The 27,358-nt window shown below is 41.1% G+C and overlaps 1 protein-coding gene across 16 annotated transcripts in view; it reads left to right on the forward strand.

The window, feature by feature from the left end:
- The window catches only part of nrxn3a (neurexin 3a), a 427,764-nt gene that overhangs the window by 392,750 nt on the left and 7,656 nt on the right, over positions 1-27,358 (forward strand). For 9 of the 16 annotated variants that reach the window (XR_005037682.1, XR_005037683.1, XM_036954492.1 and 6 more), the window contains one exon: positions 18,157-18,247. Coding sequence is in view for 13 of the 16 variants with exons in the window: in XM_036954492.1 (XP_036810387.1) it covers positions 18,157-18,247 (91 nt within the window). In the remaining 3 variants the exon portion in view is untranslated. The remainder of the gene's footprint in view (positions 1-18,156; positions 18,248-27,358) is intronic. The other 7 variants (XR_005037684.1, XM_036954493.1, XM_036954494.1 and 4 more) reach the window with 1 other exon arrangement.

Here is a 27,358-nt window from a genome sequence, read left to right on the forward strand (position 1 = left end):
TTCCTCTTTAATCCCCCCCCACACACAAACACACACACAGACACATGATCACACACTCGATAGTGGATATATTTGACACTTAGTGGACATACTCACTAATGTAGAAGGTAGGCGGTAAGGTAAGGAAATAAAGTGTCATGTGCCGAGGGGAGCATGTCTCCATCCGACCAGCCCAGTGGCAGAGGCCTTCATAGGTCTTTGCAGTGGGCTGTAAAATGTTATTGTGTCGATTTATGGAGCAGTAAAAACAGACCTGGGCAGATAAATTGCAGCTTTACTGTGATGCTGCGCTACCAAATTCTAATCATAGCTATTTTAACACCAAATGTAACTTCATCTAACTCTTTTGCTAGCTACATTTCAATGCAGTGTTTTAGTTCTCATAAGCACTGTAGGTCAAAACAACCCATGTCCTCAATTTGCAGGTATACAGGTTTGATAGAACAACAATAGGTAAACCTTCAAAGGTCATGTCGATAAGTCATAAAGATGCTTTACTGTCTCAATATGATGGTGTTTTTGTATCCCTCTATGGAGATGGAACAAGCTTTATTCCTCTGGTGAAGTGGGATCAGAGGTTGGTTTTGTGTGTGTGTGTGTGTGTGTGTGTGTGTGTGTGTGTGTGTGTGTGTGTGTGTGTGTGTGTGTGTGTGTGTGTGTGTGTGTGTGTGTGTGTGTGTGTGTGTGTGTGTGTGTGTGTGTGTGTGCGCGTGTGTGTTTGTGTGTGTGTGTTTGTGTGTGCGCGTGCGTTTAGTGCACACTGGTGGGTATACTTCCTTAAACAGGAAGGTCTGCAGAGATAGAGAAGACAAACTGCTTTAGCCCTGAGTCCCAATCCCACATAGGACGAACAGCCCATGAAAACAGCCCACTATAAAGATTTATGTTTGCCTCCTTTAAAGGGAAGGCCTCTCTAATTGTCTTTGTAGGCTGAGCTGTGTGTTCCACCATGTCAACTTAATACATGGCCACTTCTCCTTTTAATGGCTTAATAAAGTGGAGCCTTTTTATGCCTCTCTTCTGAGTGGGCCCCTCTCAAAGTCGACGAGTGTGTTGATGTTTATCTTTTAAACACTAATCGTCCTTGTCTTGCCGTAGAGTTATCCTATAAATGTTTTTTTGTCTAAGGGAAGTGTGTGTGTGTGTGTGTGTGTGTGTGTGTGTGTGTGTGTGTGTGTGTGTGTGTGTGTGTGTGTGTGCGCGCGCACACGTCTATAACAGTGTTTCAGGGTAAATGCCCTTTCCACTCATTCATCTGCATGAATAAGGATATTGGGGTAGAAAATCCCACTTCAGGCCAAGAGTTTGTTTTGTGCTTTAGTTTATACATGTTTTTCATTAGATCTAGTTAGTTTGACTCTTACACTTTTAAGAGGCACATTCATCTTTATTGTCCATGACATTAATAATCTATGACTTGAATGCTGTGATAGCATTGGTTGCAAGGTAATACAATTTGACAGCAGTTAACTTTCATTATGAATTGAGTAAATAGCCTAATAAACTATTGAATGTTCAACCTCTCTGTTTTCCAAACACAAAGTACACATGCCTCCCCATCTTTCAACTGTAACTGTATAACAGTCACAGCAAACACAAACACTCCAGAAAACAGGCCGGTACACCAAAGACCAATAGATTAAGTTAAAACGGCCTCACAATAAAGAGGAATATTCCAGTGTTGTGGTGTCTAAAATCCAATTACACAGTAGTAGCAGAAGTGGGGCTCTGAGGATTGGCTGGAAGGCTGGGATTGTTATGCAGATTGCCTGATTCACTAGGAGCTGTAGATAACCATAATAGACCCCACAGCCCAATTTAATGTAGCCCTTTCCTGCAGTCAAATCACCTAATGGTCTCATGGGTGGAATGTTATTCATATTTTTTATAATTTCATAATTAGTAACCATTATTTTAAAAATCCACCCAAAGCCGGTGATTCTATGTCTCCTGTGACGCATATAAAGTGTAATACTGGGATGCAAACTCAAAATTGAATTAATTTCAACTCTATATCTGACATGGTACAAGTTTCTTCTTTTTATAAGCCCATAACCATGTGTGTGAGGTGTATACATTTGTTTCAAAGTAGATTTGTTTAAGACTACCAAGAAACACTCTGATGTGACCCTGATTTAGCCCACTGCAGTAAATTAGCATGTACAGAGGCACCTAGAGCTAATGTGACAGGATTTATACAAATTGTAAGGAATGGTACCCGTAGATAGTTGAGAAAAAATATGTGTTTACCGTAAATACATTATCATCCCCAGCTTTTCCTCCCCTGCTGATATGGCTTCCCGTCCATGCTGGGGTTAGGAATGTGATCTTCTCCATTGAACTGCCCCCATGACCCCAGCAAGGCCCAGCCAGGCTCAGTTCATATACAGTTGAAGTCGGAAGTTTACATACACCTTAGACAAGTACATTTAAACGTTTTTCACAATTCCTGACATTTAATCAGTGTAAAAATTCCCTGTCTTAGGTCAGTTAGGATCACCAATTTATTTTAAGAATGTGAAATGTCAGAATAATAGCAGAGAGAATTATTTATTTCAGCTTTTATTTATTCATTCCCGGTGGCTCAGAAGTTTACTTACACTCAATTAGTATTTGGTAGCATTGCCTTTAAATGGTTTAATTTGGGTCAAACTTTTCAGGTAGCCTTCCACAAGATTCCCACAGTAAGTTGGGTGAATTTTGGCCCATTCCTCCTGACAGAGCTGGTGTAACTGAGTCAGGTTTTTAGTCCTCCTTGCTCGCAAACGCTTTTTCAGTTCTGCCCACAAATGTTCTACAAGATTGAGGTCAGGGCTTTGTGATGGCCACTCCAATACCTTGACTTTGTTGTCCCTAAGCCATTTTGCCACAACTTTGGAAGTATGCTTGGTGTCATTGTCCATTTGGAAGACGCATTTGCGACCAAGCTATAATTTCCTGACTGATGTCTTGAGATGTTGCTTCAATTTATACACATACTTTTCCTTCTTCATGATGACAAATATTTTGTAAAGTGCACCAGTCCATCCTGCAGCAAAGCACCCCCACAACATGATGCTGCCACCCCCGTGCTTCAAGGTTGGGATGGTGTTCTTCGGCTTGCAAGCATCCCCCTTTTCCCTCCAAACATAACAATGCTCATTATGGCCAAACAGTTCTATTTTTGTTTCATCAGACCATCCAAAAAGTACGATCTTTGTCCCCATGTGCAGTTGCAAACCGTAGTTTGCCTTTTTTATTGTGGTTTTGGAGCAGTGGCTTCTTCCTTTGTGAGCGGCCTTTCAGGTTATGTTGATAAAGGACTCGTTTTACTGTGGATATAGAAACTTTTGTACCTGTTTCTTCAAGCATCTTCACAAGGTCCTTTGCTGTTGTTCTGGGATTGATTTGCACTTTTCGCACCAAAGTACGTTCATCTCTAGGAGACAGAATGTGTCTCCTTCCTGAGCGGTATGACGGCTGCGTGGTCCCATGGTGTTTATACTTGCGTACTATTGTTTGTATAGATGAATGTGGTACCTTCAGGGGTTTGGATATTGCTCCCAAGGATGAACAAGACTTGTGGAGGTCTACAATTTATTTCTGAGGTCTTGGCTGATTTCTTTTGTCAAGCAAAGAGGCACTGAGTTAGGTAGGCCTTGAAATACATCCACAGGTACACCTCCAATTGACTTAAATTATGTCAATTAGCCTATCAGAAGCTTCAAAAGCCATGACATAATTTTATGGAATTTTCCAAGCTGTTTAAAGGCACAGTCAACTTATTATATATAAACTTCTGACCCACTGGAATTGTGATACAGTGAATTAGAAGTGAAATAATTTGTCTGTAAACAATTGTTGGAAAATTACTTGTGTCATGCACAAAGTAGATGTCCTAACCGACTTGCCAAAACTATAGTTTGTTAACAAGAAATTTGTGGAGTGGTTGAAAAATATGTTTTAACGACTCCAACCTAAGTGTATGTAAACTTCCGACTTCAACTGTAGCTATCCCTGGACATCATATGAATTCATAAGTCAACAACACAAAAATTCTCATTAAATCTAATGATAGTATTGAATCTGATATAGATGTATATACATTTCACTGCTCAGACATGGCGATCCAACATGCCACTCAGAACAGATTGACATCGAGATACTGTAGACCAAAGTGGCATTCCTGCATTCTTGTGCTTTTTGTCTGGGTCCCACTTTACTTTGTGACTCATGAGAAACTCAACTCTCCACCTAATAGTGAGGAAATAGACACTCAGAGCAGTTTGGAGGAGGAGAAATACCAAACCCTCCATCTTTATTCCCACCAAATCTGTACCCCTTCAGGTACATTGACCCGTTCTGCATTTGAAATATCTCAGAGTTAGAAGAACATGGCAGAGAGGACTGCAGGACTCAGCGTTTTAACGTTTCACCCAGGTGCGCTATAATCGATTAGGCACTACCGCAGGGAGGCGTGTTTGCGTGTGTGTCTGGGAGTGCGTGCGTGCACACGTGCAAGAGGGCTCTTATACGCGTGTGTGATTGTGCACAAGCATGGGATTGCGTGTGTGATAATAAATAACCTTGTCTGTTTCCCTTGTAAATCAGGACACAGGCGGCTCCACTGTACATCCTACATGATCTACGTCCTGTCTATAGTCCACATCACCACACAGCTGATGTATGGGGACCTGAGCGATTGAGCTGGGCTAGGCTGGAATAGCACGCCGAGTTGGACAAAATGGCTTTGATTACAGAGAGTAGTCAAATGGCAAAGTCAAGAGATGTCAGCTGTACACAGGTCAGCTGTACTAATTAATTTAAGCATCCTACACTCTTAGAAAAAAAAGGTGCTATCTAGAAACTTAAAGGGTTCTTCGGCTGGCCCCATAGGAGAACCCTTTGAAGAACCCTTTTTGGTTCCAGGAAGAACCCTTTTGGATCCAGGTAGAACCGTTTTGGTTCCAGGTAGAACCGTTTTGGTTCCAGGTAGAACCGTTTTGGGTTCCTTGTAGAATCCTTTCTTCAGAGTGGAACCCAAAAGGGTTCTACCTGGAACCAAAAGGGTTCTACCTGGAACCAAGAAGGGTTCTTCAAAGGTTTATCCTATGGGGACAGCCAAAGAACCCTTTTGGAACCTTTTTTTCTAAGAATTTAATGGTCACCTTGATTCCTTTAGGCCTTGTTTTCTTTTCTTTCGCCCAGACTCCGAACACCTTTCCTCAGCATTTCTCAGAATTCTTCTTCTCTCTGATCCCTTGAAGAAAATGAGTGCTAAAATCCTGAACTCACATGCCTATGTGAGCCTCAGCTCCTCCCTCCCCTCTGTCTCTAGTAGCCGTGCATAATTGCATGTTTAGGCCTGGGCTGTTGTCAGCTTAATAATGGTCTTCTTCTGTGGTAATGGGTCTAAGTCCTCGTCTCTTGTTATTCATGACAGTATTAGTCTAATTGTGCCGTCTCACACCAGCGGAGATGTCTGACCTCCCATTCAATTACAGGGGGAGCCAGAACCAAGCCTATAAGCAGGTTAAATCAGTTATCTTCAGACGTCGGATGCTTTAAGTTGTAGGGTCAGCAGCTTTTAGTGTCTGCTAGTGCTGTTTTAGAGTTGTGTTAAGTGTTTTTTTGTTATCAATCCGGAACAATCGATTAGTTACGTAGTACCGTATATCTGTTCGGTGGACTGGTTGCTTACAGTGCAAACTAAAGTTCTATACTACCAGGCCATAAAAAGAGGATAGTCAATCGTCTGTGTGACCATATCGGAACTGATGGCCCACCACCTAGAGGTTCTCAACTACTGGCTGCATATAAGGCAGAAGCAGTAGGTACATACATATGTATTAAATATGACAAAGGGTCCAGAAATGTAACACAATTGCTGGAGGAGTCAATAAGCATATTTTTATTGGGGAGAATACTCTGTTTGACTGGTCAGTTGACAGTTGAGCCTGTGTCTATGGAACTGTTTAGAGTTTTCTGCCTGGCTGGTCCCCAACACCTGTCCCTGTCTCCAGCAGAGCCCAATGGTGAGGTACACTTTGACTGCCATACCACACCCAAATGAACTACCACCCAGGGACTCATTTTACAGAAGCCATTTGCTAACAAAAATATCTCTCAAATACCCAAATGTCACCCAAATAGGTTTCACTATAGTTGCGAGAATTCACAGCATGCCGTGGCTAGATGGTACACTTTTCACCCCCCCCCCCCCCCCCCCCCCCTGCCTTGTGCTTAAGCCCTATCTGTCCTCCCCTGGCAGCGTGAATACATGGGGCTGCATTAGGTATGTATGAGCAGGATCCTGGACAGTGAGGAGTGAGCGTTGACTCATCCATCCAAGACTAAAATCCTCGCTGCAGCATTTTGTTCATGATTAATCAAAGTCAATCAAAGTCAATCCTAACTTCCCCCTAACCTACATTAAGGTACTTACAATGTCTGATCACAGTGTTTCCTTTGTCATAGCATCAAAGGGTGTTTTTGCGTCAAAAATATCTGTTTCCAGAAATCCAACAGTTGGACTGCATGCTGTTGCCTGAAGAAATGTGTTCTTGTTTTATGGTGAAGTTTCTGTCACAGAGGCTATAAATGTTTTGTTCCATCCATATTGGAACCAGATTCCTTGGCAGCTAGCTACCTCATCAAGGTAATTAGCCAACTATATCTAAGCTTACAGGGGATTTCACTGCACTGGCTTCTGTTTTTCATTTGGTTGCCAAAAATGGATCCACTAATTGAGTTGCTAGCCTCTTTCTGATTTGCCACTCTTTCTTTTTTACCTCATTCCCTCTCTCTTTCTGTCTCGCTCTGTGATCTCTATATTTTTCTCTGTTTCTCTCAATTTTTCTCCATTTCTCTCTCTCTCTCTCGCTCTCTGTCTCCCTCTCTCCCTCAGTGGGATGCTAATATTGCCTGGCATGGCTAGCAGCGGCTGTCAGTTAGCGAGCTGGCCAGCCGAGGTAAATATCCTGCATTGATTAGGCAGATTTGCATAGACACCACAGGCCTGGGGGAGGCAGGAGAGGAGGCAGAGTGGAATGCTAAAAAACCCAACAGCATATTACATAGACACCATGACAGAGCCTCAAAATACCCCAAATATCATCTCTCACTAATACCAGGGGGACGTTAGAGTGTGTGTGTGTGTGTGTGTGTGTGTGTGTGTGTGTGTGTGTGTGTGTGTGTGTGTGTGTGTGTGTGTGTGTGTGTGTGTGTGTGTGTGTGTGTGTGTGTGTGTGTGTGTGTGTGTGTGTGTGTGTGTGTGTGTGTGTGTGTGTGTGTGTGTGTGTGTGTGTGGTGTGTGTGTGTGTTTGTTACGTGTGCGTGCGTGCGGGCGCGCGTGTCTCTGTCTCAGCTGCGAATCCACGACAAGGCCTGGCTGGGCCACTGTCAGATTGAATACTGTTTCCAGTATTGTCCCCTGACTAATCAGAAATGTTGAACATGCAGTAGGAGGTTCCTGGGATCTAATTGGTTATATTGCAATCATATGGTAAATCCCAAACGTCTAGCCTACAGTCGGGAAGCATTGGCCATATCCCCTGTGAGTGCACATATTCACTATTCACTGTCTGAGGTGTTCAGTGTCACCAGAGTAGCTTAGGCCTACCATGCAATTTTTGGAGACCCTATTAAAGATTGTGATAATATCTCCAGACATGTAAAGTGTAGTATAATTGCATGAAATATGTTTGTAAAACTTCATAGAAAAGGGCTCAAGTACAAATAAAAGTCACCCAGTAAATTACTATTGAGTAAAAGTCGAAAGGTATCTGGTTTTCAATGTACTTAATTAAGTACAGTGGTGGAAAAAGTACTCAATTGTCAATTATCATGTAAATGTAAATTAATGTACATTTTTAAAATTCCTTATATTAAGCAAACCAGACTGTAAGATTCTGATTTTATTTTCTTAGTCAACCTTGTGTTCTTTTTCTTTGTGTTCTGGAACGTAGCCCTGCCTTTCATTTTTGTTCGTTGATTTCACCTGTGTTCGTTTCTCACCTGGTCACATCAGCTCCCTATTTAGTTCAGTTCTTTCTGTTTGTATGGTTGTGAGGAATATGTAGCGAGGTCCAGCCGACTAGAGCATACAGGTCGCAGTGGTGGGTGGTATAAGGTGCTTTAGTAACAAAGCGGATGGCACTGTGATAAACTGCATCCAGTTTGCTGAGTAGAGTATTGGAAGCTATTTTGTAGATGACATCGCCGAAGTCGAGGATTGGTAGGATAGTCAGTTTTACTAGGTTAAGTTTGGCGGCGTGAGTGAAGGAGGCTTTGTTGCGAAATAGAAAGCCGATTCTAGATTTGATTTTGGATTGGAGATGTTTGATATGAGTCTAGAAGGAGAGTTTACAGTCTAGCCAGACACCTAGGTACTTATAGATGTCCACAAATTCTAGGTCGGAACCATCCAGGGTGGTGATGCTAGTTGGGCGTGCGGGTGCAGGCAGCGAATGGTTGAAAAGCATGCATTTGGTTTTACTAGCGTTTAAGAGCAGTTGGAGGCAACGGAAGGAGTGTTGTATGGCATTGAAACTCGTTTGAAGCTCGTTTAGATGCAGCTATAGGATTGGTTGTAATGCAATCGTAAAATGGTCAGGGAGGCGACGAAGAACCTGATAGTCACTCAGACAGAGCTCCAGAGTTCCACTGTGGAGATGGGAGAACCTTCCAGAAGGACAACCATCTCTGCAGCACTCCACCAATCAGGCCTTTATGTTAGAGTGGCCAGAAGGAAGCCAATCCTCAGTAACAGGCCTTGTTGGAGTTTGCCAAAAGGCACCTGAAGGACTCTCAGACCATGAGAAACAATATTCTCGGATCTGATGAAACAAAGATTGAACTCTTTGGCCTGAATGCCAAGTGTCACGTCTGGAGGACACCTGGCACCATCCCTACGGTGAAGCATGGGGATGTTTTTCAGCAGCAGGGACTAGGAAACTAGTTAGGATCGAGGGAAAGATGAACGGAGCAAAGTATAGAGAGATCCTTGATGAAAACCTGCTCCAAAGTTCTCAGGAGAGCACCTGAGAGCGAGCACCTGATGAAAACATGGCCAGGGCCAGGGCCAGGTGTGCGTTTCACTTTTTTTGCAAGGTCAATACTGTCTGGCTGTGTGGAGAGTAACCCACAGAGACTGTGTGCCACAAAATGAGTGACACAATGTTACAAAACCTGGCCAGATGATTTCAAGTCAACAGTCTCAAATCCAAGTCAAGTCTCTAGTTATTTTCTTTTCTATGTGAGTCAGACTCGAGTCCAAGTCATATGACTCAATTCCACAGCTCTGCTAACTAGCATTAGTGCAATGACTGGAAGTCTTGCTAGCAGATACCCATAGACTTTCAGTCATTGCGCTAATGCTAGTTAGCAATTGCGCTAGTGCTAATCCGCAACTTCCTTCAAACATATAATTTTTATCCACGAGTTCATTTGACTGGGAATTAGTGAAATTGCCAAAATATCCATTTACGCAGGGGCAACAAAGGCGTTGAATGCATAGTCCTGGAGGCAGAGCTGAGCGATTTCCACTAGATGAGGCGAGCTGTAAAGTCACAATTGGCTATAGAAATGTGCTTTTCGGTCCTAAATTGAGGTTAGGGTTAGGCATAAGGTTAGCAGTATGGTTAGGGTTGAGGTTAGGGTTAGGGTTAGAATCAGATTGTATTACTTTGTGGCTCTGCCAGCTAGTGACTACCCTGCAGAGCTGCCTCCAGTACATGAGTCATCCCAATAAATGCCAGCCTGCATAACTGAGGCCAGCTCCAGGTTTTGTCTGTTAACCCAGGGATATTGGTGAGAATTCAGTCAGAGTAGCGTTACAAACGGCCATCGTTTAATCTGTTGTAACCATGCAGATGGCTATAGAAAGCTTTCATCCTCTTTCTGTCGGTCCCCCAGGTTGCAGTGAGGGCGGTTTTAGAGAAGGGCTTTAGTGTGTGTGGGCTTTAGTTTGTGTGTGTCTTTGCGTGTGTGTGTTTTGGCCCTGGTCTTTCGGGAGCTTAGAGGCTCTTTAACATGAGGACAGCCTGAAAGCATCAGTATGCAGACACACACACACACACATGCAGGATTGGGACCTGTAGTTTGATGCAGCTTGGCTTGGAGGCAAGCAGTATGAGCTAATCTTAGAGGTGTGTGTGTGTGTGTATGTCTGTGTGTGTGTGTGTGTGTGTATGTGTGTGTGTGTATGTGTATGTGTGTGTGTGTGTGTGTGCGCGCCCTTTCCTGCAGTCAGACGACCATATCGCCCTCTACTGGCCTCATGGGTGACCTTGATAATGGAAAAGTGTTTATTTCTACATTTCAATGTTGCAGCTTGCTGAAAATTGGAATGTTATTAATATATTACATAATTTTATAATTCAATCTGGTGGTTATATGTCAAATGGTTTTGTTTTGTGTAATATCTGTAAAGTATAATATTGGGATGCAAACTCAAAATGTAATACATTTCAACTCTATAACTGACATGGTACAGGTGTCCTCTTTTTTTAAGCCCATAACCATGTGTGTGAGGTGTATACTTTTGTTTCAAAGTAGATTTGTTTAAGACTACATAAGACCCTGATTTAACCCACTGCAGTAAAAGGTTAAAGTGGGTGTGGGGTTAAGAGGAGTAGCTAGGTTGGTGAGTTAAACAAGTGTTTCTGTAGCTGTGAGTATATGAATATTTTTAGTGTGCATTTGTCAAACTCAATGCGCAGAGCTTTTCTAAAGCAGGTTTATCATGGTGACAAAAATAGTGTATTGTACTCTCCTTGAATAATGTGTGTAATCCACCAGCACTGACAGTAACATCTCTCTCTCTGGTGCTCTGGAAGTGCACACCAGGGTTGAGGAGTAACGGATTACATGTAATCAATTACATGTAAGGGATTCCAAAAAAACGGTACATGTAATCAGTTACGTTACCAGCAAAAATATTGTAATCGGATTACCGATACGTAGATCAATACTTTGAGGATTCCTTTTCAATTCAGAAAGGATGTTTGCGAGAGAAAAATTATTTGACACTTCGCTGTTTTCTCAATGACATTCAAAATCAGCATTGAAAAAAGACGCAAGATATGTTCTATCTGAGCGACCACAAGTCAGAGACCACTATGATGACACACCAAATGTGTTTGATGGACCGCGGGAAAAGAGCAGGAATAGGCTTTTGTAGGTTACAGTCCAAGATATGTCTTCCAATGGTGCGACTGCTGTCGGCATCCAAAGATCCAACTTCAATAAACGCTTGGAGGTAAGGATGACAGTAGTGATGTAGTCTACGGCGATATGGATATCACTTATTATTGATATCTACATAGAGCATTGATGTGAATCACACTGCTGCTCTCTCATTTTACTGTTTGCGCTTGGTTGTTTTGGTTGGCGTTTCACAAATCTAAATGTGTATTTGAACCCAATAATGGTTGAATTCAAGAAGTTGAAACTGCCTATCAATCATTGTTTTTGAAACCAGTGGGCAGCCAGTGAAAAATGAACTCTTGCAACAGTTGCATAGTGCGGATCCCAGCCTATAGAATAAAAGTTGAGCTTTTATTGCTCAATCGAATTCATGCTGATAAAAACATTATCCATAGACCTAATGGACACAAGCTCAAACTTGAACTCATTTTATATATATACAGTTGAAGTCGAAAGTTTACATACACTTAGGTTGGATTCATTAAAACTCGTTTTTCAACCACTCCACAAATTTCTTGTTAACAAACTATAGTTTTGGCAAGTCAGTTAGGACATCTACTTTGTGCATGACACAAGTAATTTTCCAACAATTGTTTACAGACAAATTATTTCACTTCTAATTCACTGTATCACAATTCCAGTGGGTCAGAAGTTTACATACACTAAGTTGGAGAAAAAAAATTGTAGACAAGTTTGGTTCATCCTTGGGAGCAATTTCCAAATGCCTGAAGGTACCACGTATCATCTGTACAAACAATAGTATGCAAGTATAAACACCATGGGACCACGCAGCCATCATACCGCTCAGGAAGGAGACGCGTTCTGTCTCCTAGAGATCAATGTACTTTGATGCGAAAAGTGCAAATCAATCCCAGAACAACAGCAACGAACATTGTGGAGATGCTGGAGGAAACGGGTACAAGATTATCTATATCCACAGTAAAACGAGTCCTAGATCAACATAACCCGAAAGGCCGCTCAGCAAGGAAGAAGCCACTGTTCCAAACCGCCATAAAAAGTCAGACTATGGTTTGCAACTGCACATGGGGACAAAGATCGTACTTTTTGGAGAAATGTCCTCTGGTCTGATGAAACAAAAATGTAACTGCTCGGCCATAATGACCGTTATTATGTTTGGAGGAAAAAGGGGGAGGCTTGCAAGCTGAAGAACACCATCCCAACCATGAAGCACGGGGGTGTCAGCATCATGTTGTGGGGGTGCTTTGCTGCAGGAGGGACTGGTGCACTTCACAAAATAGATGACATCATGAGGATTGAAAATTCTGTGGATATATTGAAGCAACATCTCAAGACATCAGTCAGGAAGTTAAAGTAAAGCTTGGTTGAAAATGGGTCTTCCAAATGGACAATGACCCCAAGCATACTTCCAAAGTTGTGGCAAAATGGCTTAAGGACCAAAAAGTCAAGGTATTTGAGTGGCCATCACAAAGCCTTGACATTTGTGGGCAGAACTGAAAAAATGTGTGCGAGCAAGGTTGCCTACATACCTGACTAAGTTACACCAGCTCTGTCGGGAGGAATGGGCCAAAATTCACCCAACTTATTGTGGGAAGCTACTCAAAATGTTTGACCCAAGTTAAACAATGTAAAGGCAACTCTACCAAATACTAATTGAATGTATGTACACTTCTGACCCACTGGGAATGTGATGAAAGAAATAAAAGCTGAAATAAATCATTCTCTCTACTATTATTCTGTCATTCACATTATTAAAATGATGGGGTGATCCTAACTGACCTAAGACAGGGAATTGTTACTAGGATTAAATGTCAGGAATTGTGAGTATAAATGTACTTGGCTAAACGTCCGACTTCAACTGTCTATGTTTTACCCCTTTTTCTCCCCAATTTCGTGGTATTCAATTGGTAGTTACGGTCTTGTCCCATCACTCGGGAGAGTCCATAGCCGTGCGTCCTCCAAAACACCACCCAGCCAAGCCGCACTGCTTCTTGACAGAAGCCAGCCGCACCAACGTGCCGGAGGAAACACTGTGCACCTGGCAACCACATCAGCTTGCATTGCACCCAACCCACCATAGGAGTCGCTACTGTGCAATGGGACAAGAACATCCTTGCCGAATAAACCATCCTCGAACCCGGGCGACGCTGGGCTGATTGTTTACCGCCCCATGGGTCTCCCAGTCGCGGCAGAGCCTGGACTTGAACCAGGGTCTCTTGTGGCCTTAGACCACTGCACCACTCGGGAGGCCTAACTTGCACACTTTTGATAGACTTAAAGCGGCAATCTGTTTTTTTACTTAGAAATTATATATACAGTACCAGTCAAAGGTTTTTCTTTATTTTTACTATTTTCTTAATTGTAAAATAATAGTGAATACATCAAAACTATGAAATAACACATAAGGAATCATCTAGTAACAAAAAAAGTGTTAAACAAATCAAAATAGATTTTAGATTTTAGATTCATCAAAGTAGCCGACCTTTGCCTCGATGAAAGCTTTGCACACTCTTGGCAAAGCATGCCATTCCATGGGCGCAGCATTTATTTTTCAACTCGAATCAACAAGCCCAATCAGTCCTCCATGACAACAAAGTAATCATAAACAACATAGTGGCTGGCTAATAAGTCCTTCGTTTTGGGGTCATGGCTAATCTATACTTCCATATTTCCACATCCTATTCTTGAAGATCAAGGGGTATAACATTTATTATGACTGGAATTCTGATAGACCTTGGTTTTTAATGTAAAGATATAATTTAATTGTATTATTATATGCAGTAGAAAGCAATGGGTTATAAGAAGCCTACATAACCAACCCATGAAGTAAAATATGGCCAGCTATGTAAACTTTAACATTGATTTATCCAGCAATGGATGTTGTTCAATTGGTAACATATATTTTTGTCTTCTTCTAATGCCTCTTAAGGTTAAAGTAATCTAAAAGCAACGGAATGTAATCAGATTACGTTACCGAGTTTGGGTAATCCAAAAGTTACTTGACTGATTACCATTTTGGACAGGTAATTTATAACTGTAATGGATTACATTTAGAAGGTAACCTACCCATCCCTGGTGCACACATTGATTTATCGATTCAAGCTGTGGTTTTTTTATCACTAAGATTGTGAGCCACCAAACGCTGTATGTTTAGTACAGCGATATACTGATCTGATACTCTTAAGACACACCTTATTTCCTTCCTTTCTTCCTTCCTTAATTCCTTCCTTCCTTTCTTATTTCCTTCATTCCTTCCTTCATTATTTTCTTCTTTCCTTAATTCCTTAATTTCTTCCTTCCTTGTTGGCTTTTCTAGTGCAGGTTTTCAAGTAGTTATATTATCCTGTGCTGTAGATGGACATACTGTGCATACATACATTCAGACACACAGACAGACTGACATCCGAAGCTCACCTCCGCTTCAAAGGGACAAATGTTGCGTGAAATCAATAGACAGATTCATCTTGATATGAGATGTTTGCGCTCTGAAAAATGCTTAATTTCCTGGAGACTTGAAATAAATTGAAAAGGATTTGTGTGGATTTGCTTATCAGTGGGCCAGTGTGAAGCCTGCTCTCCTTTAAGGCTTGAGGACACATCAGAATAGAGCTAATCTTCTACAGAGGTTCAATACGGAGTTCTCCCTCTCTGTCAGACCTGGGATGGACTGAGTGAAAGGATTGAGCCAGCATATGAGACTGATAGAAGACTTATACCATGTCGAGATATATTTGCACGTTGTTATAGCAGGGATTAGGCTATTTTCTCCATCCCTTCTTCATCCTTTCAAATATGAAATATAGGAGACAGTACATTGGCAGCTAACATGTTGTCACACAGCAGTGAGAGTGAAGAGATGGGTATGTACATCTCTTAGGTGACATTGGAGAGGGAATGAGAAATATCCCTTCTTGTCTTTTGTCACCCCCCTCTGGACAAATCAACCATAATGTATTGTAATAATGATAATACAATTAAAGAAATGCATCCAGTACTTATATAGTAGGCATTACGAAATAGTTACAAAAAAAGTATAATGTGTATTTTTGGGAACATTTGGTAACCTACATTGTGGTGACATGTTGTGGTTCAGCCAGGACTCTTGGCACCATTCTTCTCTAATGAGGGATATGGTAAACCTGACGCCAGTGGGACACAGCCGCCTAGGGCACATGTATATTTGTCGATTTTCCCACCGGTTTACCCAGAAGGGATGTGTGTGCGTGCGTGTGTTCTAACGCTGACACATACCAAAATAGAATACCATTGCAAGCCATGGCTGGATTCACTTACACTCCTAGATAAGAGGTGTAATTCTACAGTTACAGACTCCATTGATTTTGGCTTCAGACTAATGTGTCTAAGAGAAATATCGCTATATGCAGTGGTGTACATAAGTAAGCTCGCAGACAGCTTTGGCATTACTCTTAACACCGTGAAAGGGGATGGAGGGAGCCAGGCGTTGGGTTGTTTATGACATTAAGCACTGTCATTCTCAGCCATTTGACTGCGAAATCGGAGATCATTTCCCATTTTTCCTAGGAATCAGTCAATTACTTTTCTCATTGCTTTTCGCATCTGCGATCTCCTCCCTCTGAAAGACGGCAAGCAGTCTTTTTCCACACTAAATATAAATTCAATGAATAATTTCATATTTACCGCCGGGCCATATTTTACAGCGCTCCAGTGTGGATGCCCCCGATGCCTGCTTATTCATCTTTGTGCATTTGAATTATTTTTACTCCACTATAAACTGTTTTAATGTGTGTGAGTGTGAGTGTGTGCGTGGGTTTCTCCCCACCACACACCCACCCTCTCTCTGGTCAGGTGTAGATTTCATACTCCTAGTGTGGGTCTGTGTCAAAAAAAATCTCAAATTGTACTTTTGTCACATGCGCCGAATACAACAGGTGTAGACTTTACTGTGAAATGCTTACTTACGAGCACAACAACAATAACGAATCTATATATAAGGAATGCCGGTACTGAGTCAATGTGCAGGGGGTAAGAGGTAGTTGAGGTAATATGTACATACATGTAAGTAGGAGTAAAAGTGACAAGGCAGTCAGGATAGGTATACTGAGTAAAAAATATAAACGCATGATGTAAAGTGTTGGTCCCATGTTTCATGAGCTGAAATTAAAAATCCCAGAAATGTTCCATATGCACAAATCTGGTTTCTCTCAAATCTGGTGCACAATTTTGTTTACATCCCTGTTAGTGAGCATTTCTCCTTTGCCAAGATAATCCATCCACCTGACAGGTGTGGCATATCAAGAAGCTGATTAAACTGCATGATCATTACACAGGTGCACCTTGTGCTGGGGACAATAAAAGACCACTCTAAAATGTGCAGTTTTGTCACACAATACGATGACACAAATGTTTTGAGGGAGTGTGCAATTGGCATGCTGACTGCAGGAATGTCCACCACAGCTGTTGCCAGAGAATTGAATGTTCATTTCTTTATGCCCTCCAAGGCTTGTTTTAGAGAATTTGGCAGTACGCCCGACCAGCCTCACAACCGCAGATCAGCCCAGCACCTGATTTCCTGATATGATAACTGTAACTCAGTAAAATCTTTGAAATTGTTTCATGTTGTGTTTACATTTTCGTTCAGTATAATAAACAGAGTGGCAGCAGCGTATGTGAAGTGTGTGAAAGTGTGTTGTGTGAGTGTGTAGTATATGTGTAGTATGTGTGAGTGTGTGGGTAGTCCGGTGAGTGTGCATAGAGCCAGTGCAAAAAAAGGGGGTCAATGTAAATAGTCCGGATAGCCATTTGATCAACTGTTCATCAGTCTTATGACTTGGGGGTAGAAGCTGTTCAGAAGCGTTTTGGTCCTGGACTTGGCTCGCAGGTACCACTTGCCGTGCGGTAGCAGAGAAAACATTTATGACTTGGGTGGCTAGAGGCTTTGACCATTTTTAGGGCCTTCCTCTGCGGGTGTGTGTGTGTGCATGCTTGGGTGCGTGTGTGTGTGTGTTTTACAGTCCCATCAGCCCCAACAGTATTTACGGTGCTGTTGGTCTGTCCAACCCCTGATGACTCCATTACTCCCCCTGATATTTATAATTTCATAAAGCTGCTCCATGACAACGTTTATTTTATCCCCCTCCTAATCTCCTACTAATAAAGACATGCCAAACGCTGGGGTTGAAAAACGAGTGCGGCCCGAGCGAGGGAGGGAGAGGAGAGATAAATCAGAGGTGGAGGTGCAGGAGATTGTCAATGATCGGGCCGCTACGATCGAGCTGCCCCGCTCGATAGCCATGATCTATAGTAATGAAAATCCATGCAAACTATTGAGAGGGGAAGATAGAGGAGACAGGGGTGAGAAATTGGGCCGAGTTAACAACCGCGATGAGGAGACGTCGCCGGGGAAATATTATGGCAGCCGTTTGAAAGAAAGGCTTTGATAAACACGGCAGAAGTTTTTCAATTACCCGACTGCCCATGCAGTAAAGAGTAAAAGATGGAAAGCTGGCCGCTGCCCAGATCAGAGCTATAATGCAATAATACAATTCACAGAGGAGTTTGACTTTTGTTTTTCTACTTTGCCTGAAATGAACTACTGTACAGTATAATGCGTTCATTTCAGAGAGGAGTTTGACTGAAATGAACTACTGTACAGTATAATGCGTTCATTTCAGAGAGGAGTTTGGATTTTCTTTTTCTACTTTGCCCGGATATGAACTCAAGGAAGCAAGTGGAATGTAAAATACCTTTGTGTAATTTCCCCTCTCATTCCAAAGCTTTTGCTGTAAGGCAATAGAACATTAAAGATTGTTTATGAAATGTCGCATCTTCAATTACTGTATAGTGTTCTCTGACATTGGAAAAAAGCTGAACATTGGAAGTAATGATCTTCTTGTCTGTGTGTTTGTGTCCTTTTCCTGTCTGTGTCTGTGTGTGTCCCTGTGTATGTATCGGTTTGTCTTTGTTTCTTTTTTTTCCTTTGTCTGTTCTTGACACGTTTGGCCCATGAAGCAGACAACGGATGACATCGTGTCGTCGGCAGAGTGTTCGAGTGATGACGAGGACCTGGAGGAGTGCGACTCTGGCCATGCAGGTGGGCTAGGTTAGTTTACCTCTGCTTGCTCTCACCCTGCTCTTTCACTCCATACACACCTGAGGATGAAGCACTGCATCCTCTAAGCATCACAGCCCCATGGACACACAAAGTGTAACTTCCAAAAATAGAAACTAAATGTAGTGAAATATAACAAAACAAGACAAATCATTCAACACTTAGACAGAATATTGGGTAAGACTGGAGATTTGTTAAGAAATCTGACTAAATGACATAAAACACACACATATATATATATACCAAGGTGGAAAATAGTCAAATCTGTCATGAAGGACTATCCACTTTATAAAACAATTATGTTGCTTCAAAAATCAATACAAAACATCATTGATTTATGAGTTACACATGCCCATGGGGTCCTCTGAAGTGGTTAACATGGTCATCTAAACATGGTCACCTAAACACATACAAATTTTGTCCTCTCAGCGTTGAATGAGAGAGAAAAATGTAAATACTTTAATATAAAGATACAAAATTAGTATGGAGATGTGCCATGTGCCATTGATGCTTCAAAATGTATCATACCGTGTTTGGGTCCAGCGCTCTTGCCATGTGGTACTGTACTGACTTGCATTTTGACTCATGATACATTTTGAGATTCTCTTGAAGATTTGCTTTCAGCGAAATTACTGTGATATCTAGCAGGAATTGAAATAGTGTTTTTTTTTTAATGTTTGTTCGTTTTTCATTTTTGTTTCTTCCATATTTAGAGGAGTGCCTTGTTAAAACATTTTTTAATATAGAACAGATATCATCGAATTTCTGTGTACGATTTTTTTAATTAATTCATTTTTTATATAGTTTTGCTTCAAGGTGAACATGTTATCCTGCTGTCTTTTTCCAACCCAAATATGAAAAATAGAATATTGAGCTAACTTATAAGTTCCAAGTCATATTCCTCTAAGCTTTTTGAGAGAACTTGGGAATTGCTTTTTCTTGTTTGAATAAAATATCACTAACCAGCTGTCAGTCATGGAACTGTGTGTACCAAAACAACAATTTAGCCTAAAATGTTTACTTCCCAAATAAAAATGAAAACTATTGACTTTGATAAGTTTCGACAGTTTATATTGGTACTCTACAGATATAAGCCAGGTAGTCAGTCAAAATGTTCTTATAGCTTCAGTTATTTACATGAATGACTCAGCCTTTTTGAGCCAAGCAAACTGGGTGTGATTTTCTTTCCTGTGATAAACATTCAGTAATGGTCCATTACATATTAGCTTTCACACTATCCTTTACATTACCTCCTGCAAATTCAATCATTGGTGTTAAAGAGACTGAGAATTAGCATATTTAGTGCTCAGATATTATGCTTTAAAAAAACATACAAACCTTGTCACATTATGGCAGTCCGTTAATGAGGTGAAACATAAAAAGACCTCTACTAACATCAATCAAAGCACATTGGCTGTTTAGTATGGCAGGGACACCAACCTCAAGTCCTTTATAATTGCTTTTATTTGTGGCTCTGAATGAGGCAAATAAGAAGTAAAGAAACTCGAAATGCGGCAGAGGTAGAATACATTTCAGACGCAGACAATGTACTGCAGTGACTTTCGTGAAGCGTTTTAACTACTCCATATAATGTTTTTGATTGAATAGTTCCTTAATGTATCTCAGGTAGGCCTACAGCACCTGGTCACATGACAAACAACTGACAGAGGGTTCACATGTCTCAGCCTGTGCTGTTATCAGGACTAGCTGATCATCATCCTGTAAAAGGTCAATCCCAAGTCCTCCCAAAGTTCCTGGAAGAGATAGCAGTGTAAAAGAGCCCAGGTCTGCTCTGTACTGTAGCCCTATGAGCTCCCCGGATTTCTGAAGACAGATATCGTCAGGGCCCCAGTCATCCAATCATATGTTTACACAGAAATTCACACCATTCTAACCCCGACATCAGTTGACGTGGACAGCTGCATGCTACATGCCCGTGGTCTCGATATTTATTTTATGCTTGGGGTTGTCGTCGTTGGTGTTTTTTGTGAGTGAAGCATGTGTGTTTTTTTTCTTATTTTTTTATAGTTTTATTTGCCGTCTTGTATGTTCAGGTCTCTTGTGTTTCGGTTTGTTTGTTTTGTTTTTGAGTCATTGTCTTCATCTATCTGCCAATTATCCGAAATACGACATTCCTGTTGTCTCGCCTCATCATGTGCAGCATGAATTTTTGGTGGTTAAAAACAATTTTTCCCTCATCTCTTTTCGAGCATTTGTGCCATGAGGCTTTTTGGAGAAAACATTTCAATTTTTTGATGATAAAAGGCAACAAAGTATTTTCTTGCCATCAACTTTTATGGCCTCAAGCAGGCAACCGTAATATGTAACAAAAGACAGTTGTGTATGAAGAATGATATCTTCCTAGCCCCTGTCCCTCCCTTCACTCCTCCCTCCCTTCCTCTCCTCTCCCCTCCCTTGCCAAGCCGTTCTGCCTTTAAATTTATTTCAATGCAGATGGCATAAAAATAATTTTATTGCCACAAAAGTATATCTGTTTTTCTCTTTTGAGTTGCTCTCCAGCAGTCATTTTGTGGCATGAATTAACAGTAGTGGCTAACTCAACATCAACCCATTCTCTTCCTGGTCACCACCTGGTGACCTCCATCCCTTCAAAGCATGGACCCCCTTAACCCTGCATTTAGGCTAACTGGGCTGGTTTGTCTTCTGGTCACTTTGAGTTCCGCACCCATCTTTACGGTCTTAGCGACATTGCCTGTTGCGACATCGTTTCTCTCTCTCTCTCTCGCTCTCTCTTTCTCTTTCTCTTTCTCTCTCTCTGTTCTGCACTTGTCTGTTTTTGGTCTGTCTGTTTTTGTCTGTTTGTCTGTCCGTTTGTCTGTGTTTCTGTCTGGAGGTGTTGTCATGTGATTCTGTTCTCTGTAAAACTGTTGGATATGCCCCCCTTTCCCTTAAAGGAATTCCATAAGACGGATAACACTGGTGCTAATAATAACATACATTTTAAACTAATTTCATACATTTGATTCATTGACAGTATAGGGAGATTAAATACCATCAAACTCTAAACCTGTTATTCCAATGATAACGTCATGGTAGTGTTCATTTGTAGCACAGTCTGTTGACTGAAGACAACAGTAACATCATGCAGTGTGGTGAAAGAAGCATTCATATGATTATCTACGTTAATAATAACATTAGACATTTCACTCAACCACCAAAACAGTGTCAAATGCACTCGGGTTCAGACGTCTCTTTGAGGGTTATAAACAATTACAGTGTACGTATTTCACTTTAAAAGACAAGAAGGTGAACTTATCAAATAGGAAAGTGCAAACTCTCTCCAGGGAACTTATTAGCTCTGTAACTCGTACATCTATCCACCAAAAATATAGGTTTTTAGATGAGTCTCTTTATAAATGGCAGTGTTTCAGACAAGCCTCACCTCCCTGTTCATTGACATGTTTTTATAACAGGAGTAAGGGCTGAGCTAAGGAAAGTCTGTATCTTTCCGGCAATCATGATCTATTTTACAGTATACTTATAAAACTAGCCAGTTACTATAAGCCTACTATACGTATACTTTGAACCTGGGTAGTCTATGCACCGAATGACTATGTTAGCCCGCTGATCCAAAGATTCCAGCATAGTGGAAACACAGATACACTGCTGAACAAACTTCTGTCAGACAGACAGGCGGCGAAGTGAAGACAGAGGATGCAACCGCCCAGCCATTCAACTGCAGCAATCGAAGATGGCGTTTGACAAGGAATGTAACGCAGGTTGGCATTTATTGGGATGACTCATGTACCAGAGGCAGCTCTGCAATGTAGTCACTAGTTGGCACAGCCACAAAGTCATATAATCGTATTTTAAACCTTAACCATAACTTTAACCCACACTGATAACCATATGCCTAACCTTAACCTTAAATTAAGACCAAAAACCCATTTTTTCCCCTAAATGTTGATGATATATAGCCAATTTTTTTATCGCTCAGCTCTGCTTCCAGGACAAGATTAATTCAAATAAATGTCAACTTGGAAATGTGACACTGCTTACAGCCAAGAAATTCCTTGGCATCGGTCTTAAAGTTCTACTCCAGTCTCCTTTTCAGCTCATTTATCACCTGATTTACTTATCAAAAGGCTTAATCTCAGTAGGTGGTCCAGGTGTCCTCTGACATTGCACAAGTGTGTGTGTGGGGGGGTCGTCATATTTAGTTCTCTATCGATCCTTTATTGTTCCTCAAGCAAGGGGGAGGCCGATGAGATCAGAGGGCGCCATCAGACCAACTCCTTGAATGGCCTACTCCGTGAAGTTTGCACTTGTGTCTAAAAAAACACCATTTTGCTCAAAAGATCATTTTTTTACCCTTAAGTATGTGTATTTATAGGTGGGATATTGTTTTTCAAAAGGAAAAGTAAAAAAATATGCTTTAAAGTCAACAGTGATTTTCCACTGGCATTCAAATTAATCATGTTTTCACAACTCTAAACTGCTAAGCCAGCGAATTTGTCAGTGTTAATGTAGCTGCCAACACCGGAATTTAATTGTTCAACATTTGAAATGCATCGCTTTAAAATTAGAAGAGCCTGTTTTTGTTTACAGACATATTTTTGACGAGGTAGAGCTGTGAAAAGACCGCGGACAGAAACTTAATTAGACAGCCTTAAAGCAAACTCTATGCTGAATCTTACCTTATGATATTGTGTGCGCAGGGTTGTGGAGTATTGGATTACATGTAATCCAGTACATGTAAGTGATTACAAAAAAATGGTAACTAATCTGTTACGTTACTAGCAAATATATTGTCAGCAGATTACAGATACTTTTTAAAAACTAGATGATTACTTTGAGGATTACTTTTCAATTCAGAAACTAAGTTTGCGAGAAAAAAATCTTTGAGAATTCTCTGTTTTCTTGACATTCAAATCAGCATTGAAAAAGGCGCAAGTTTAAGTTTGTTCCACCTGAGCAAGAATGATCACAAGTCAGAGACCACTATGATGACACACCAAATGTGTTTGATGGATCGCAAGAAAAGAGCAGGAATAGGCTTTTGTAGGTTACAGTCCAAGCTGTGTCTTCCAATGCTGCGACTGCTGTCGGCATTCAAAGATCCAACTTCAATAAACGCTTGGAGGTAAGGATGACAGTAGTGGTGTAGTCTACGGCGATATGGATATCACTTATTATTGATATCTACATAGAGCATTGATGTGAATCACACTGCTGCTCTCTCATTTAGCTGTTTGCCTTACGGATTGTGGTTGTTGTGGATGGCTGTTCACAAATCTAAATGTGTATTTGAACCCAATAATGATTGAATTCAAGAAGTTTAAACTGCGTATCAATCATTGTTTTTAAACTCATTTTATATATATATATATACAGTTGCAGTCAAAAGTTTACAGACACTTAGGTTGGAGTCATTAAAACTCATTTTTCAACACTCCACAATTGTCTTATTGACAAACTATAGTTTTGGCAAGTCAGTTAGGACATCTACTTTGTGCATGACACAAGTAATTTTTCCAACAATTGTTTACAGACAGATCATTTCACTTCTAATTCACTGTATCACAATTCCAGTGGGTCAGAAGTTTACATACACTAAGTTGACTGTGCCTTTAAACAACTTGGAAAATTCCAGAAAATGATGTCACCTCAGTGCCTCTTTGCTTGACATCATGGGAAAATCAAAAGAAATCAGCCAAGACCTCAGGAAACAAATTGGAGATCTCCACAAGTCTGGTTCATCCTTGGGAGTAATTTCCAAAAGCCTGAAGGTACCACGTTCATCTGTACAAACAATAGTACGCAACTATAAACACCATGGGACCATGCAGCCATCATACCGCTCAGGAAGGAGACAAGTTCTGTCTCTTAGATATGAACGTACTTTGGTGCGAAAAGTGCAAATCAGTCCCAGAACAACAGCAAAGGACCTTGTTAAGATGCTGGAGGAAACAAGTACAAAAGTATCTATATCCACGGTAAAACAAGTCCTAGATCGACATAACCTGAAAGGCCGCTCAGCAAGGAAGAAGACACTGCTCCAAAACCGCCATAAAAAAGCCAGACTAAGGTTTGCAACTGCACATGGGGACAAAGATCGTACTTTTTGGAGAAATGTCCTCTGGTCTGATGAAACAAAAATAGAACTGTTTGGCCATAATGGCCATCGTTATGTTAGGAGGAAAAAGCGTGAGGCTTGCAAGTCGAAGAACACCATCCCAACCGTGAAGCACGGGGGTGGCAGAATCGTGTTGTGGGGGTGCTTTGCTGCTGGAGGGACTGGTGCACTTCACAAAATAGATGGCATCATGAGGGAGGAATATTACATGGATATATTGAAGCAACATCTCAAGACATCAGTCAGGAATATAAAGCTTGGTCGCAAATGTGTCTTCCAAATGGACAATGACCCCAAGCATACTTCCAAACTTGTGGAAAAATGGCTTAAGGACAACATAGTCAAGGTAGTCAAGTGGCCATCACAAAGCCCTGACCTCAACCCTATAGAACATTTTTGGACAGACCTGAAAAAGCGTATGCGAGCAAGGAGGCCTACAAACCTGACTTAGTTACACCAGCTCTGTCAGGAGGAATGGGCCAAAATTCACCCAACTTATTGTGGGAAGCTTGTGGAAGGCTACCTGAAATGTTTGACCCAAGTTAAACAATGTAAATGCAATGCTACCAATTGCTAATTGAGTGTGTGTAAACTTTTGACCCACTGGGAATGTGATGAAATAATTAAAAGCTTAAATAAATAATTCTCTCTACTATTATTCTGACATTTCACATTCTAAAAAATTAAGTGGTGATCCTAACTGACCTAAGACAGGGAATTTCAACCAGGATTAAATGTCAGGAATTGTGAAAAACTGAGTTTAAATGTATTTGGCTAAGGTGTATTTAAACTTCCGACTTCAACAGTATATCGCCCAGGTATCACCTGTTATTAATGAAAGAGTCTGGGGCAACTCTGGGATTCACAACATGTCCACTCTTCCAGGTTTCTAGTTGTAGATTGTGAGTGTGATGTCAGTCAGGGAGAGTAAACCCACCTGAATTACCCTACATCATCACTGTGAAGAGGGTGATTACACATAATCAAGTAATGGCACAGCCACAGTTTAAAACCACTATCATTTTCACCAGAACCTCTATATTTACCACTTCAAATAAGCATAGTCTTTATGAAATATCAATAGCCTCTGATTTCTTATACAGTATGCATGTTAGCGCAAAGGTGAGTATATGGTATATGTTTTATTCTTTTGCATAGGATTGAAGAGAATAGCAAGTATAAAATGACCAGTGAAACCATAAGCTGATGTGTAAAACATACAGTAGGATTGATCTTTTTGAACCTCACACTGATCCCTCTGATTCTTCCGAGCCAATCACTGTCTCTGTATTCTGTTTGTAGTCAGTGGATCAAACGTGTTACGGTAGTCACGTCTTTCTTAACGCCCAATTCAATGAGCCTCTCTATGGCTAGCCAGCCCCATGTTAGCAGAGTGTGCCCTGAAGCAGGAGAGACAGGTAGTAAATCCCTGGTGATAGACATGGACCAGACAACACGCTTCTCTGACCATGGCCCAGCTCACAGAGGTGTCAGAGAGGTGGATCTGGACTAAGGACCCAGGACTCCTAAGGCTCTGCTAGGGGTTGGAGTAGTTCTACATCAGCTAGACACTGAGGTGGACACTCAACTCTCACGTGGCAGTAAGTGAAGAACATTCACTAAGTTCTGGTCTAAATTAAAACAGGTAGGCCACAATTAGAGTAATTATCCACTTAAGTTAATAATAGGTTTTAATGTTTATGCACCTTAGGTAAGTATAGAATGTTGATAAATCAGAAGCGTACTTATTTAACCCTATTGTTGGGAATCATTATGGATCGTTGCCGACATATGCTTTTCTATATGAATATAAATAAGAAAGCATACGTATTTAACTCTATAATTTGGCATTACGATAGATTGTGTCCCACATGTGATTTTCGATATGAATCAGGAAGCATACTTATTTAAAGGTCCAATACAGTCATTTTGATCACAGTATGAAATCATTTCTGGGAAGCAATTACGTACCTTTTTGTGGTTGTTTTCAATTGAAATTGTCAAAAATTAACAAAAATAGCTTCTTAGCAAAGAGCGATTTCTCAATCAAGAATTTTCCCAGGACTGCCTGGCAGTGGTCTGAGTGTGGAGGGGAAAACAGAAAAGGTGATGGTAATGGCAGAGAGGTTTGGAACTCTCTTTCGTATTGGTCTAGTTGTCGTCTGGTGATGTCACCTGGCAGTTCAAAACTCCAGCCCACCTAAACAGGCTGAAACTTCAGGTGGTCAATTCACACTAAAAGGGTATTATCATTTTCACAGTTTCACAATATTATTTCAACCTCATAGTATGGAAATATATATAACCCCAAAATGTGGCATTATGATGAATCGTTTCCACCTTATGCTTTTCTCTATGGTTCTCCTTCCAAGTAGAATATGAACACACTCCCAGCTTTCTGTAGCTTCCTCTGCACTACACAAGGGAATCAAGAAATCAAGCACCAGCTTCAGACACACTGTTATAGGTGAAATCTGTCAGTGTCCTCTTCCTCCTCTGCTGTCTACAGTGCTGTCTGTTTTTACAAGATAAGAGCGCCTGTGTCTCTCTTCCGAGTGCTTCTCAGGCATTCGCTAGTTACTTTCTATCTCACTCCGGGAAGGGATATTTTACCCTCATGCCAATATTAATGTTCCACTTAACGTTCCACACCTTTTATGATGCAATGATTTGCGCCCACAAGAATAATATCTCACTGTACACCACTCTGTAGCTGAATGACGTTCACATGATTATTAAACGTGTGGGTAAAAATGCCTTCGCAATGAAGTTCAGCTCTCAGATTCCAATTCAACGTCTATTCCACATTGGATCCACGTGATTTCATTCAAATCACGTGGAAACAACGTTGATTCAACCAGTGTGTGCCCAGTGGGAGCTATGTTATGACCAAGGAGTCTTGCTACGGAGATTACCTTAGTTCATTGAGATCCTCATTTTTAAAGCGTTCATGAGATACATTCAGTTTGCATATAACTTCAGGAAAACATACATATTAAGAGTCT

This window comes from Oncorhynchus mykiss, chromosome 19, assembly GCF_013265735.2.
Source record: "Oncorhynchus mykiss isolate Arlee chromosome 19, USDA_OmykA_1.1, whole genome shotgun sequence".
Classification (NCBI taxonomy): Eukaryota; Metazoa; Chordata; class Actinopteri; order Salmoniformes; family Salmonidae; genus Oncorhynchus; species Oncorhynchus mykiss.